Here is an 11,183-nt window from a genome sequence, read left to right as displayed (position 1 = left end):
CGAAAAAACCTGTCCCCTTCTCTCCAGAAACCACTAACAACTGGGTTGAAATAGGTTTATTTAACTATTCATACGATTCAGTTCTCCATACACACTGTGTATGGGAAAAAAAAAGGGAAAAACAAGCCTGCTCTGATACCAAGAAGAAAAACAACATTTTGAGAAGAAATGACTGTTTAGAAAGTTGCAAAAATTCAAAAGAAAGTAGTAGAAATCAGAGTTCAAGAGGAGAGAAGAAAAAGAACAAGGTGGTGGCAACTAGGATTCGGAGAGAAAGATTTTCCAACATAATCTCTTCTCTTACTCCCTTAATTCTATTTCATTAAGTTAAACTTTAGTAATTTACAGAAAAGCCCCTAATTGGGCAAAAAAATTTAAAAAACATAACATAAGAAAGAATAAAGCTCAGATTAAGGTCCATTACAGCAAAGAACATAAAAGATAAAAAAGGATAAGCAGCCTATGGGCCATTCGGCCCATCTTCTCTACAATATATAATAAAAAATTAGAAATACATATAAAATATTATATTATAAATGATAATATATATACTCGTTGGTTTGATTAACCACCAGTTTTTTATATTGATTAACCGAAACTGAACCATAATTTTTGGTTCGGTTTCATTGGCTCGATTCAGTTCTTGGGTTTTTCTTGCTCACCCCTATCAAATAGGAAGATTCCCTATGCTACAAAGCTTAAGGATATTTTTACTAAATAATGTTAACCATTCTTTCTATGCTCAAAAGGTTTATTTTAAACATTTGGCAAGCTAGTACTGAGGTTCTTCACTAAATGACCTGACTTAGAAATCCACTGCAGGAAAGAAAAATAAGTTACACTGGATTCAGCATTTCCCTTGGTTTATCAAAACGAAGCATGTTAGAAAGAAAGAACAAATAATTAACCTAGTAAATAATGGGGCTTGTGCATACCTGAGCAGAATTGGAAAAGGAATATAGTAAAGATTGGAAAAGGCATTGGTAGCACTGGAAATACCCCCAACCATCGGATTGGAATTACTGCAGAGATAAAGCTGCAAATAAAAAAAAAAAAGATAGAAGCTGGTCCCTTCCCATCTAGTCTGAACACTGTGTCCTTATACAGTCAGATGCAGACTGCTATACAAAACAATTAGAAAGGAAAAAATAATATATATAACAAGTATGAAAGTGATGGTTCAGAAAGAAATAACAAAGAAGCGTCTAGTTGGGGTTTACTAGTGTGATCTGTGATGATAAAGTGCTGCATCTGCTTTTGCGTGTGTTGAAGGGGCATGTAGCTGAACTGAATGTCTTATTGCAGATGCACCACTTATTAATTAATGGCTGAATGGCATGTTAGCTTGATTACTGTACTCCTGAGTATATATTAAGAGGCTTCAACTTCAGCCTTCAGGTGGATTTAGTACTGAAAAGCCTTCAAGTTTAGAGCCTTAATGGCTGAATGGTTGATTTCTTCACACTTAAAATTTTCCCTTAGTTGTATAGCATTTAACGTTGGAAAAGATGGCAACATTAGGAAAAAAAAAATAATGCATGGTTCAAATGAAAAATATGTACATTTTATTTTATTTATTTTATATAAATCCAAACTAACAGTCTAATTGCACGCGCTCAACATAGCAAACAGAAATTTCAACGAGCAGGAAGAAATAGAAGAAAGAGAAAGGAAAAGGAATAGAGGTTGTTTTAATTTGGGGATTAACTAGCGATCTGAAAATGAAGCAATATCATAAAAAGTAATTTAAATGACATTGGTTGGTTCAGTTGAGGCAACCCTGTGTATGTATGGAAATTAGAATTATATATATAAGAGATAATTTAAAGAATAAAATTAGAATTATATATATAAGAGATAATTTAAAGAATATAAGTAGAGGGGAAGGGGAGGAGTAGAAGAGGAAGGAAGAGCAGAAGATGCAAAGCAATTAGTGGGGGGTCAGGGTGAGGGACAGCATGCTTGGTCCCTTTGGCTTTGAGGTGTGGGAAAAATATGGGGAATGGAGGAGCGTGTGAAATAAAAATTCATTTGTTTCCTTAGAATACAACAAATATGTCGACTCTGCAGGGTGGGTGGATGAGGCTACATGGAGATAGGATTCAAGGCTATAACAGATATGGGCTTCAACCTATATACACGATTCTCTCTCTCTCTCTGATCATTGAGTATCATTCTAGTTTGGCTGTTTATACCCGTCCAATTGAGATATTGTGCTGGGTTTCTTGTATGATTTTATTTTGACTGGACATGGTTTAATCACGCAATAGATTTGAGGGTAGCCTGCAATATGTACTTCCATTCTAAGTACATTTTATTTTAAACATCAATAACTTCTCATGTTCCTTGAATTTGAGTCTGAGAGTTGAGAGCTCCCCCCTCTACTCTCCCTCTACCCTTTTTCTTTCTAGTTTAGGGTTGGGGTGGTCTCTATGGATCTTTGGTTTCAACAAGCAGCACCCATTTTAATTTGAGTTAATTAACAAATGGAATCTAATGGCCCCAAAGGAAATCTCCACCTCATTGGAGGCTGACTTGGCATGTCCAGACTGTCCAGTTGAGGAAGCAGGAGGGCCAGTCTCATACCTAACCCCACCCATCTATTATATAATTATACTACTTGGGTAATGCCAAGGCTGTGCCTCGGACCACATTGAGTCCAACTCCATCACATGCTTGCTTCTTTGATAATTTCAAAACCTGTATCACATCATGATAACCTGGACCCCACCTTGACCCTCCTCTACACTTTTAACATTGCCCCATTAGCTCTCATTCTTTTTCGGTTTTTCCTCAATGGACCCATTTCAATGCCAACCCAACTGCCAGCTTGTCATAAATGGTGGCAAGTTCTCTCAAACCCGGTTTGGTAAAAACAGCAAAAATGGATCTTGTTGGTTATTAAACTAACAAACCGCGACATACAAGGAATTCTAGCAAACAAGTTAATGCTATTCTTGTATTCTTCAGCCTACAGCGATCTGCGTGGTGCTCTCGCGACGGTGGGCTGCAAGAAAAAGCTTGTCGTCTTTTTTAAGTTTAATGGGCCCCATCTTGTTCTTGTCTGTAGGGGGAGGAAAACCAAGAGTTGCATTAACTCGTTGTATACTATAATTCCTCCTTATAAATCAGCAATATTCTTTTTGTAAGTTGTTGCATTGCATGTGTGGAGATGGGGGTGCCATTGTACGCACGTGTGCCTCTTGTCTATAAATACGCTTGAGCAGTTTCACTCAAAACTCAAAAGAGAGGTAGACTGTGAGTAGCGGATATTTTGTATTGAACTCTGGTACTTTACTTTGTAATTCATGGGGTGGGTGTGAAGGTTGTAGCCTTGTTGCCTTGTAGGAAGAGATGAAGAGAATTGGAGCTTGATATCAGTACTGCGACAGTTGATATCCATATATTGGGGTTGGGGCTATGGACGTCTGAGTATAGAGGAGGAAGGGGCCGAGGGAGGAATTATTTCAAGATAGAGGGTAGCAGGTATTCACACACACAGAGAGAGAGAGAGAGAGAGAGAGAGAGAGAGAAAGAGAGAGAGAGGAAGAAAGGATGGAGACACAGAATGAAATGAAGCAGTCCAAATTCAAAAGGATTTGTGTCTTCTGTGGGAGTAGCCATGGTAAGAAGAGCAGCTACCAAGATGCTGCTATTGAGCTTGGGAAAGAACTGGTAAATGTTTTTCTTCTTTTTACTCTGTTTTATTTTTTCCTCTTTTTTCTTTGCGCATTTTAATGGTCTTCTGTGTTTTTCTTGGCATGGTTTTACAGGGTTTCAAATTGGATTCTTGACATGGTTTTTTTATCATTGCACTTCGTCATCAAGCTTTTTTCTTCTAGTTTTCTTTGTAGAATTTTGGTTTTATTACTACTTACTAGAAAGCCATGAAAATTGTTTCTAAATTTTCTTCTTCCTTCGCTTTTGTTTTCCTATTTATACAAACGGGGTCATGAGCTTTTGTTTCAAGCTTGGTTCGTTCAACTAAGCTCTTATCTCTCCTTATTTTTCTTGAAGTTGGTGAACTTTTTTTTGGAAGACTATTTGTCTGCTCTTATTCTGTTTTGTACGCTCTTCTCTGCTTCGTGCTTTCTCAACTGGTTCAAAACAGAGCTCGCCTGCTCGCTCCCCCCCCCCCCCCCCCAACACCATTACGCACCTTATACACAAGTAAACTGCTCGCACGTACAGAAGCACAAATGCACATATAATGTTTGCATCTTGACTACTATCTTTAAAGAGTTGAAAAAGTACTCAAGCATCCTGCTGTATGTTGCATTCCATTTCCCCAGTAGCTTCTCTCTTTACAGATAGAAATGTAGATAAGGAGATCTCAGATTGATGCACGGACATGTTCTATTAAAGTCTTAATGAATGCCACTGAAACCTCTCTCGCCTTGCCTTTTCTCTCTTTCCTCCTTTGATGGCTTAAACAAATGATTTCGTTCAAATTTGGCTTAAATTTGTTTGTTTTGTTTGAAGGTGTCAAGGAACATTGATCTGGTTTATGGAGGGGGAAGTGTGGGCTTGATGGGTTTGGTTTCACAGGCTGTTTATAATGGTGGTCGGCATGTCATTGGGTGAGCTAGCTCATTTATCCACGACTTCTCCACAATACATAAACAAACGCAAATTTTACATTCATTGGGTTTTGGTTATTTATTTATGATCTTCATAAAAACTGAATTTTGTCATGTTATTGTCTTCTTCCAGAGTTATTCCCAAGACGCTCATGCCTCCAGAGGTATGTCTGCTATAACTGCTTAGAAAAAATGGGTAATCTCTAAAGCTTTTCGTTTCTTTCTTATTAGATAAAAAGAAGGCAGAAAGAGTACTCCTTTTCCCCTTGGATGGAGAGAGAGAGAGAGTATTTTCTCTTTCTTCCATGGATGGGTTCCTTTTATTTTATCTTGCTTTTTTTTTTTGGTGGTCTTTTGGTACTTCTGTTATTTCTAGTGTCGTACCCCCCCCCCCCCTTCTTTTCCCTTTTCTTTTTCTCCAGATCTTGAACGATGAAGAAAAGGAGAACAAGGGGATAAGCTTTTGAATGGCTTTTAAAACTAATCTGATCTTCACATGTTGAATTGATGAAATTATCCATCATATCACTTGGTTATTTGTTTTTTTGGGTATTATGGTTATTTTTGGGTTTACATCTTCTGATTGATAGCTACAGAAGCTACTTTTTTTATTGGCCTCTAGCGCTTTATTTGGGACCTCTGTTTTTTCCCTATTTTTTTCTGGTTGGTTGTTCTCTTTCTCATTTTTATCCTTGCCGCTTTGTGCTTTTTTTTTATCTTCCTTTTCTCTATCTTTTGTTTTCTTCCTGAAAGACTTTATCCTTCTGTTTTTCTTTTCCTTCTCTTTATTGTATTTTTATTTATATCTACATTTCTATTTTGTTGTTCTTTTTACTTCTCGGCGAGGAATTTCTGAGTTGAGGATTTTGATTAAAGACCATCACCATTGCATCATTCATCTCTCTCTCTCTCTCTCTCTCTCACACACACACACACACACACAAATACTGTTACTTGATTTTCTTTTTTCTTGCAACCCATTGCAGATATGTGGTGAAACAGTAGGGGAAGTGAAGGCAGTTGCAGATATGCACCAAAGGAAGGCAGAGATGGCTAGACGGTCAGATGCCTTTATTGCATTACCGGGTTAGTGTAAACCCTGAAAAATTCTCAGCGAATACTGACAATTAACTCTCAAGGCAACGCAAGAATGATGAGAGTCCGGTTGTCCCACTGTGTTTTTCCTTTTTGAAATATCACATTATTCCATACATTTGATTTTCTAACCATCACCACTAAAAACCAGTCTCCAAAAAATTTAAAAAAAAAATCCATCAATACAAATCAAACATCATCGTTCTCAATTGAAAGAAACAAAGACATGACATTATTTCCTAAATTGGTTTTGGTAATAATCTAAGTTGGGTCCTAGAGTTAAACTGAACACATCTCTCCATTGTCATGTTCTTAATTTTCGCCTAATCAACATGGTCATGTTTTCTTATTTTTTTCTTTTTGTTCTCAAAGTGAAAGAATATACTGCTAGTGCAAAACTTTTTTTTTGGTAGTAAAAGTGGTAATCAACTAAACAAACTAGAAAATACAGCTACCAATAGAACACTCAAAAACTCAAAAAAAAAAAAAAAAAAAAAAAACAACAGCACTAAAAATACTACTACAAAGCACCAGAAGAGAAGACTAGCAGAATTAGAAGGGGAAAGAGCAGAGTAAGTGCTCAAACACCTTTTAAGTTGCAGTTTTGCAAAACGGCTCTTTCTGACTTCAGAAAAAGGGAAAAGTATTGGTTGTTTCTTAATTTACTCAGTCATCCTTGATGTTTTGATAAATCATCTTTGTTTGTTTTTTCTTTTTGAGTACTGTAAGTGCTCAAACACCTCTGGAGCTCTAAAACAGAAAGGCTCTGTTTGACCTTCCAAAGTTGAAAAGAGAAAAAAAATAAAACAATTATAATAGAACGTACATTGTATAATTTATATTGGATAAATTTTAAACTAGAAGTGGCAAGATATTATCTCTGTTCCTGTTCTATTTGTTACTATACATGGTTGGTGTGAAAGCAACTGTACTGAGCAGTGAGCATAGATTTTCAGAACCGTTTCGAGCGCTCTCACGGATCCCGAGATCCATGATTAGAGAGCTACCCATCAAGCCACTATGACTGACCCATCAACATCAGAAACTGAATATCAGGGCTGTAAAGAACTCTATTTCAATGGTCAATCTGACCTTTTTTCCTATTTCAATGAAATAGTTTTGCATTTTTTATTTTATTGATACTCTGTACTCTTGCACTCGCCAAATGAAAAGAAAGAAAAACACATCCACACTTTTATCAAATAGACTTGCCATTTGCCAACTATCACCCACAGGTGGCAGGAACAAGGTAAAGGCTGATGGGCAGGGGTAAACAGATTATTTTAGTATTCTTGGTGCAACCCTCTTGTGACTCTTTCCATTTTCAGGGGATTATCTTCTGTACTCAGTGACTTCTCCAGAGGTCCTGAACCAATAAATCCTATGCCCTGGGAAAATGAATGGATAAGAGTTGTGGCTAATCTGTTTGGATCTTATTCAAAGTATTAATTTATCCTAATTCTTAATAAAACGGACAGAGCACAAAATTATTTCTTGAGTGCACTCTGGTAGATTGAAGAAATTATATGATGTACATGCAGGCGGCTATGGGACTCTTGAAGAGCTACTTGAAGTGATAACCTGGGCTCAACTAGGCATACATGATAAACCGGTAAATTTTGTTTTCTGCACTGTGATCAAATTGTCCTGTCTTCTTTAGGTCCAAAATTGGTTGGTATACTTTAGCTATTTTAGTCCTTCAAACCCCAATTCTCTCTCTCTCTCTCTCTCTCTCTTTCTCTCTCTCTCTCACACACACAGTAACTAAACAGATGCTTGAACATTGAAGTTACAATGTCAAATTTTCTGAACTTCGAAGGTAGGATTACTGAACGTTGACGGTTACTACAATTCATTGCTGTCATTCATTGACAAAGCTGTAGAGGAAGGCTTTGTTAGTCCAAGTGCACGCCATATTATTGTATCAGCCCCTACAGCGAAGGAACTAGTGAAGAAATTGGAGGTAATATTTCTTCAACCTTTTATATCTGATCTATAAGATAGAGCTACATTCCTTGGTTGTGCACTTGTGCATCCCTTGTGATTACAATCTGCTGTGTCCTTGCAACATGAGCACAATTCATGGCATGCATGCATAAATAACTAAATACACTTACAATGGGGAACATAGGTTTGTTCTTGTAGGAAGACATGTACTTAGACTTGTCTTTCATGGCTTCTTGATGTGGATATCTTTATTTCTTGGTGTAAAGATCACAGTGACAAGAATTTTCTATTTCACGGTTGCAGGAGTATTTTCCTCGCCATGAAAAAGTTGCATCACAGTTGAGTTGGGAGATGGAACAGCTCGGCTACTCTTCCAAGTGTGATATCTCTTGATAAGGAGCATGTGTTTGTGGAGGAAAGGAACTAATTTGAAAGACCAAAGGAAATCCACAATGATGAAAAATCATTTTGTAGAAAGCAAATGGCCTCAATATATGAAACTTCATTATTCCCTTTTTGTTTTAAACCTGGTTCATCTGTGTTCTAACTCTAAACTATTTTGGGTATATAGATGGGAAAACTGCAAGCATATTTTGAACAGTTATACCATGTTAATCACAAAAAGAATACCCCTAATTTGCATGAATTACAATTGGCGATGCTTCAACGATAATTCAACCACCTTAATTCCAATAAAGAAAATAAAGCGTTGTAAAGAACTAAAGATGGATTCGTGTATGTGTTCCTTGGAGGCTTACCCCATGATTGACGAATGACGATTCCTTGCAATCTTGTTAATGTGGATGAATAGAAAAAGGTCTCCATGTTTTGTCGGACTATGTTGAGGAAACAGCTGCAAGTATGCAAGAGTAATCTCCATATTCACCTACTACTGCTAGACTGAAACAAGATACCCATTTGATGGAATTAATCCAGTATATCAAGTTCAGTAGCTAACGACGCTTTTCTCTACCTCTTCGGCAAATAAATTGATCACAATGTACAAAGGGGTATCAATTGGATTGGATTTGGTCCAATCCGATCCAGTCCAATGTGAGTCCATTATAAATGGATCAGGTCCAATCCAGTCCAATGAATATTCTGGACCATTTTGGACGGTCCAATTCAATGTCTGGACCATCCAATCTGTTCAAATTCATTTTGATTTTGATTGGTTTCAACCCAAACCTGGTCCATTGACACCTATATTCTTATCTTATATCAATGTACCAGATATTGGCTTAATCCAACCCAATCCAATATAAATTTATTACTGACGGACCAGGTCCAATCCAATTCAATCTAATATGTCTTGTTGGTCCGTCAAATCCATCCAAATTGATTTTGGAGTTTGGACTGGATGGGGTCCAATCCAAAACCCGTCTATTGACACCCTTATGCAGAAGCATGCCAACGTCATGCAAATCATGCTAAACAGCAGATCAGGTAACTGTTTTCTGAAGTATACAACAACAAATTGAATATAGAATATTCCATACCATTCAATCGTACAGGGACAAATGGACAATCCATGAAGTGAGAATGAACGATATAACTGTGTATTAGTTATTAACATTTCTTCCTCAGTTCCTCTCTTCAAAGTAAAGGTTAATTTCCTTGTTCCCTCCCCCACTCGGGCCACTTCATCCCACCCACAAGGCCACAACACACACATACAAAAATAAAAGGCTATTTCATTCTGGTTATTTATTTATTAATATATTTTTAACTTTCTGAAGTGGAATTTGAGGCTACTGCTTCTTAATATCTGAAACTGAGATCCAGTAGACAAGATTGTCAGAATTCAGAAAGCGTAGTTTCATAGATCTCCTTTACTGTTTCTTTTTATGTTCTACAAATTATTGTGAACTTCAAACGACAAGTGAAAACAGTTAAAAACGTTTTTGCGCGTACCTACGGTTAACAATGAAATAAGAAACCAGAGCAAGACAACGGTAGGAAGGCCCGAGTGAGTAGCAGTTAATGGGGTGGGGAGGAGGCAGGTCTGTCATGCGTGAAGATTGAAGAACAGACAGACAAGACAACAGATAGCGGGGAATGGAAGGGCCGGTGCTGTCTATTGGTAATAAGGAAAACAGGGGCCACCTGCTCTTATTAATTGAAAGGGGAAGATATCAGAAGACCATGCATGCCTCTGTCAATCTCTGGCCCTGCTGTTTTTATTTTAGTATGCTTTTCTTACAGCACAAGTTTAATTTGTTTATAATTAATGGAACCACAACAATAGGTGGCTGGAGCCTGGAGGAGGGTGAGCCGGTGAGGAGTTAGTCTGATAACCAAATTGCATCTCAAGTTTCAACCTTGAAACAGTAATTTAATTTAGAAAGAACAAAACACTCCTGCCATGATCTAGAATATGAAAAAAAGAAAGGGAGGATCGACTCCTCTGAAAGAGAATGCGTTCTCTGTAGCACCAAGGTCAGCAGAGCATGCGCTGATTTGATTTGATTTGGTTATTTCTCCGTCTAATCCCTATCTTTCTAATTCTAGTATTCCTCACTGTGCCTCGCCTTCACAAATACGAAGGGGAACACTCTGTGCTGCGAAACAGAAAGCCACTTATTTCCACTCTCCTTTGTGATCCCGACCGTCCCACATTCAACATGGCACAAATTACACACGCTAGGACAGTACGCAATCCGGTATTCGGGCTTTGATCTGCTTATCCTTTCAATCTTGAACCAGTTCCTGACTGTGGAGGGGCCCGGGTTACCTGGTTGGCCTTTGAGCGTCACATACCTTGTTTGGCTATGTGATGACGATGAGGACCTGTCGGCCGCCTCCACCTGCCAGACCCTCTTTATCCCCAAGAACTCAACGTTCAAATCAGTCTCCTCCTCTATCCTTCTTTCTTCCAATGGTGTCTCTCTGAGGTAACGAATTCCAGCAAACTCTTCCAAGGAATTCAATATTAATGCCGGGGAGAAAATCAAGGGGGCACCGACGTTCATGTCGTGGGAGTGTTGTTTCACAGTGGGGATCTGAGACTGAGAGGTTGCATTTCTCCGCTTACCAATAGACATCCCACCACCGCCACCTCCCCGGATGGCCGAAACGATGAATATTCTACTCCAGCCTGGAGCTGATTTCCATCGGTGTCAAGCACCGCTTCATGACGAGAACTGGACCCAGCAATGGCCTCCCTCTGGAGAATCGAGGCCAAAAACAAGAGCCCAGAAATTAAAAATCTATTCCCCATGATTTAGAAATTGAGAGGTTGGTGTTAGTAGCTCTTGGAGCTCTGTCTATCTGCGAGGCTCTGAGCTTCACTGTCTGAGGGGAGTGTCTGCATTACAGCCCCCATATATAGTCACCATCGAAGTTTCAAGTTGCCAAGTCTAAGTGATTGAAAACGGTTTTTTCTCCTCCTGAAGTAACGGATCAACGGACTCTGTGTCCAAGGCACATTAATCGTCTAACAATCAGTTCAAGTGATACAATCGGTCGATCAATGCACCATTTCCAAATTCCAATTGTCCATGACAGTCAGAGACTCTGAGATGTTCATGTAACTCACTACGAGTGGCAAGTTCGAAACTG

At 38.3% G+C, this 11,183-nt stretch overlaps 1 protein-coding gene and 1 pseudogene across 1 annotated transcript; one reads left to right on the top strand and one right to left on the bottom strand.

The window, feature by feature from the left end:
* The first annotated feature begins 3,233 nt into the window (after window positions 1-3,233).
* Window positions 3,234-8,148, top strand: LOC104602606 (cytokinin riboside 5'-monophosphate phosphoribohydrolase LOG1-like). The gene is made up of 7 exons (XM_010266353.2): window positions 3,234-3,675; window positions 4,483-4,580; window positions 4,714-4,744; window positions 5,567-5,666; window positions 7,217-7,287; window positions 7,495-7,638; window positions 7,926-8,148. The coding sequence occupies exons 1-7, from the start codon at window positions 3,556-3,558 to the stop codon at window positions 8,013-8,015; spliced, it is 654 nt and encodes a 217-aa protein (XP_010264655.1). The 5' UTR covers window positions 3,234-3,555; the 3' UTR covers window positions 8,016-8,148.
* Window positions 8,149-10,033: 1,885 nt separating this feature from the next.
* Window positions 10,034-10,842, bottom strand: LOC104602703 (21 kDa seed protein-like; annotated as a pseudogene).
* Window positions 10,843-11,183: the final 341 nt, after the last annotated feature.

Source organism: Nelumbo nucifera, chromosome 2 (genome assembly GCF_055504915.1).
Source record: "Nelumbo nucifera cultivar China Antique chromosome 2, China Antique-T2T, whole genome shotgun sequence".
Taxonomy (NCBI): Eukaryota; Viridiplantae; Streptophyta; class Magnoliopsida; order Proteales; family Nelumbonaceae; genus Nelumbo; species Nelumbo nucifera.
Note: the sequence above shows the minus strand (reverse complement) of the source record. Positions and strands in the feature narration are given on the sequence as shown.

Excerpts from the sequence above, each read along its gene's own strand:
- LOC104602606 (XM_010266353.2), top strand. The coding sequence starts at position 3,556 with ATGGAGACACAGAATGAAATGAAGCAGTCCAAATTCAAAAGGATTTGT. Across the intron at positions 5,667-7,216 it reads TGCCTTTATTGCATTACCGG|GCGGCTATGGGACTCTTGAA; the intron begins GTTAGTGTAAAC and ends ATGTACATGCAG. Across the intron at positions 7,639-7,925 it reads AACTAGTGAAGAAATTGGAG|GAGTATTTTCCTCGCCATGA; the intron begins GTAATATTTCTT and ends TCACGGTTGCAG.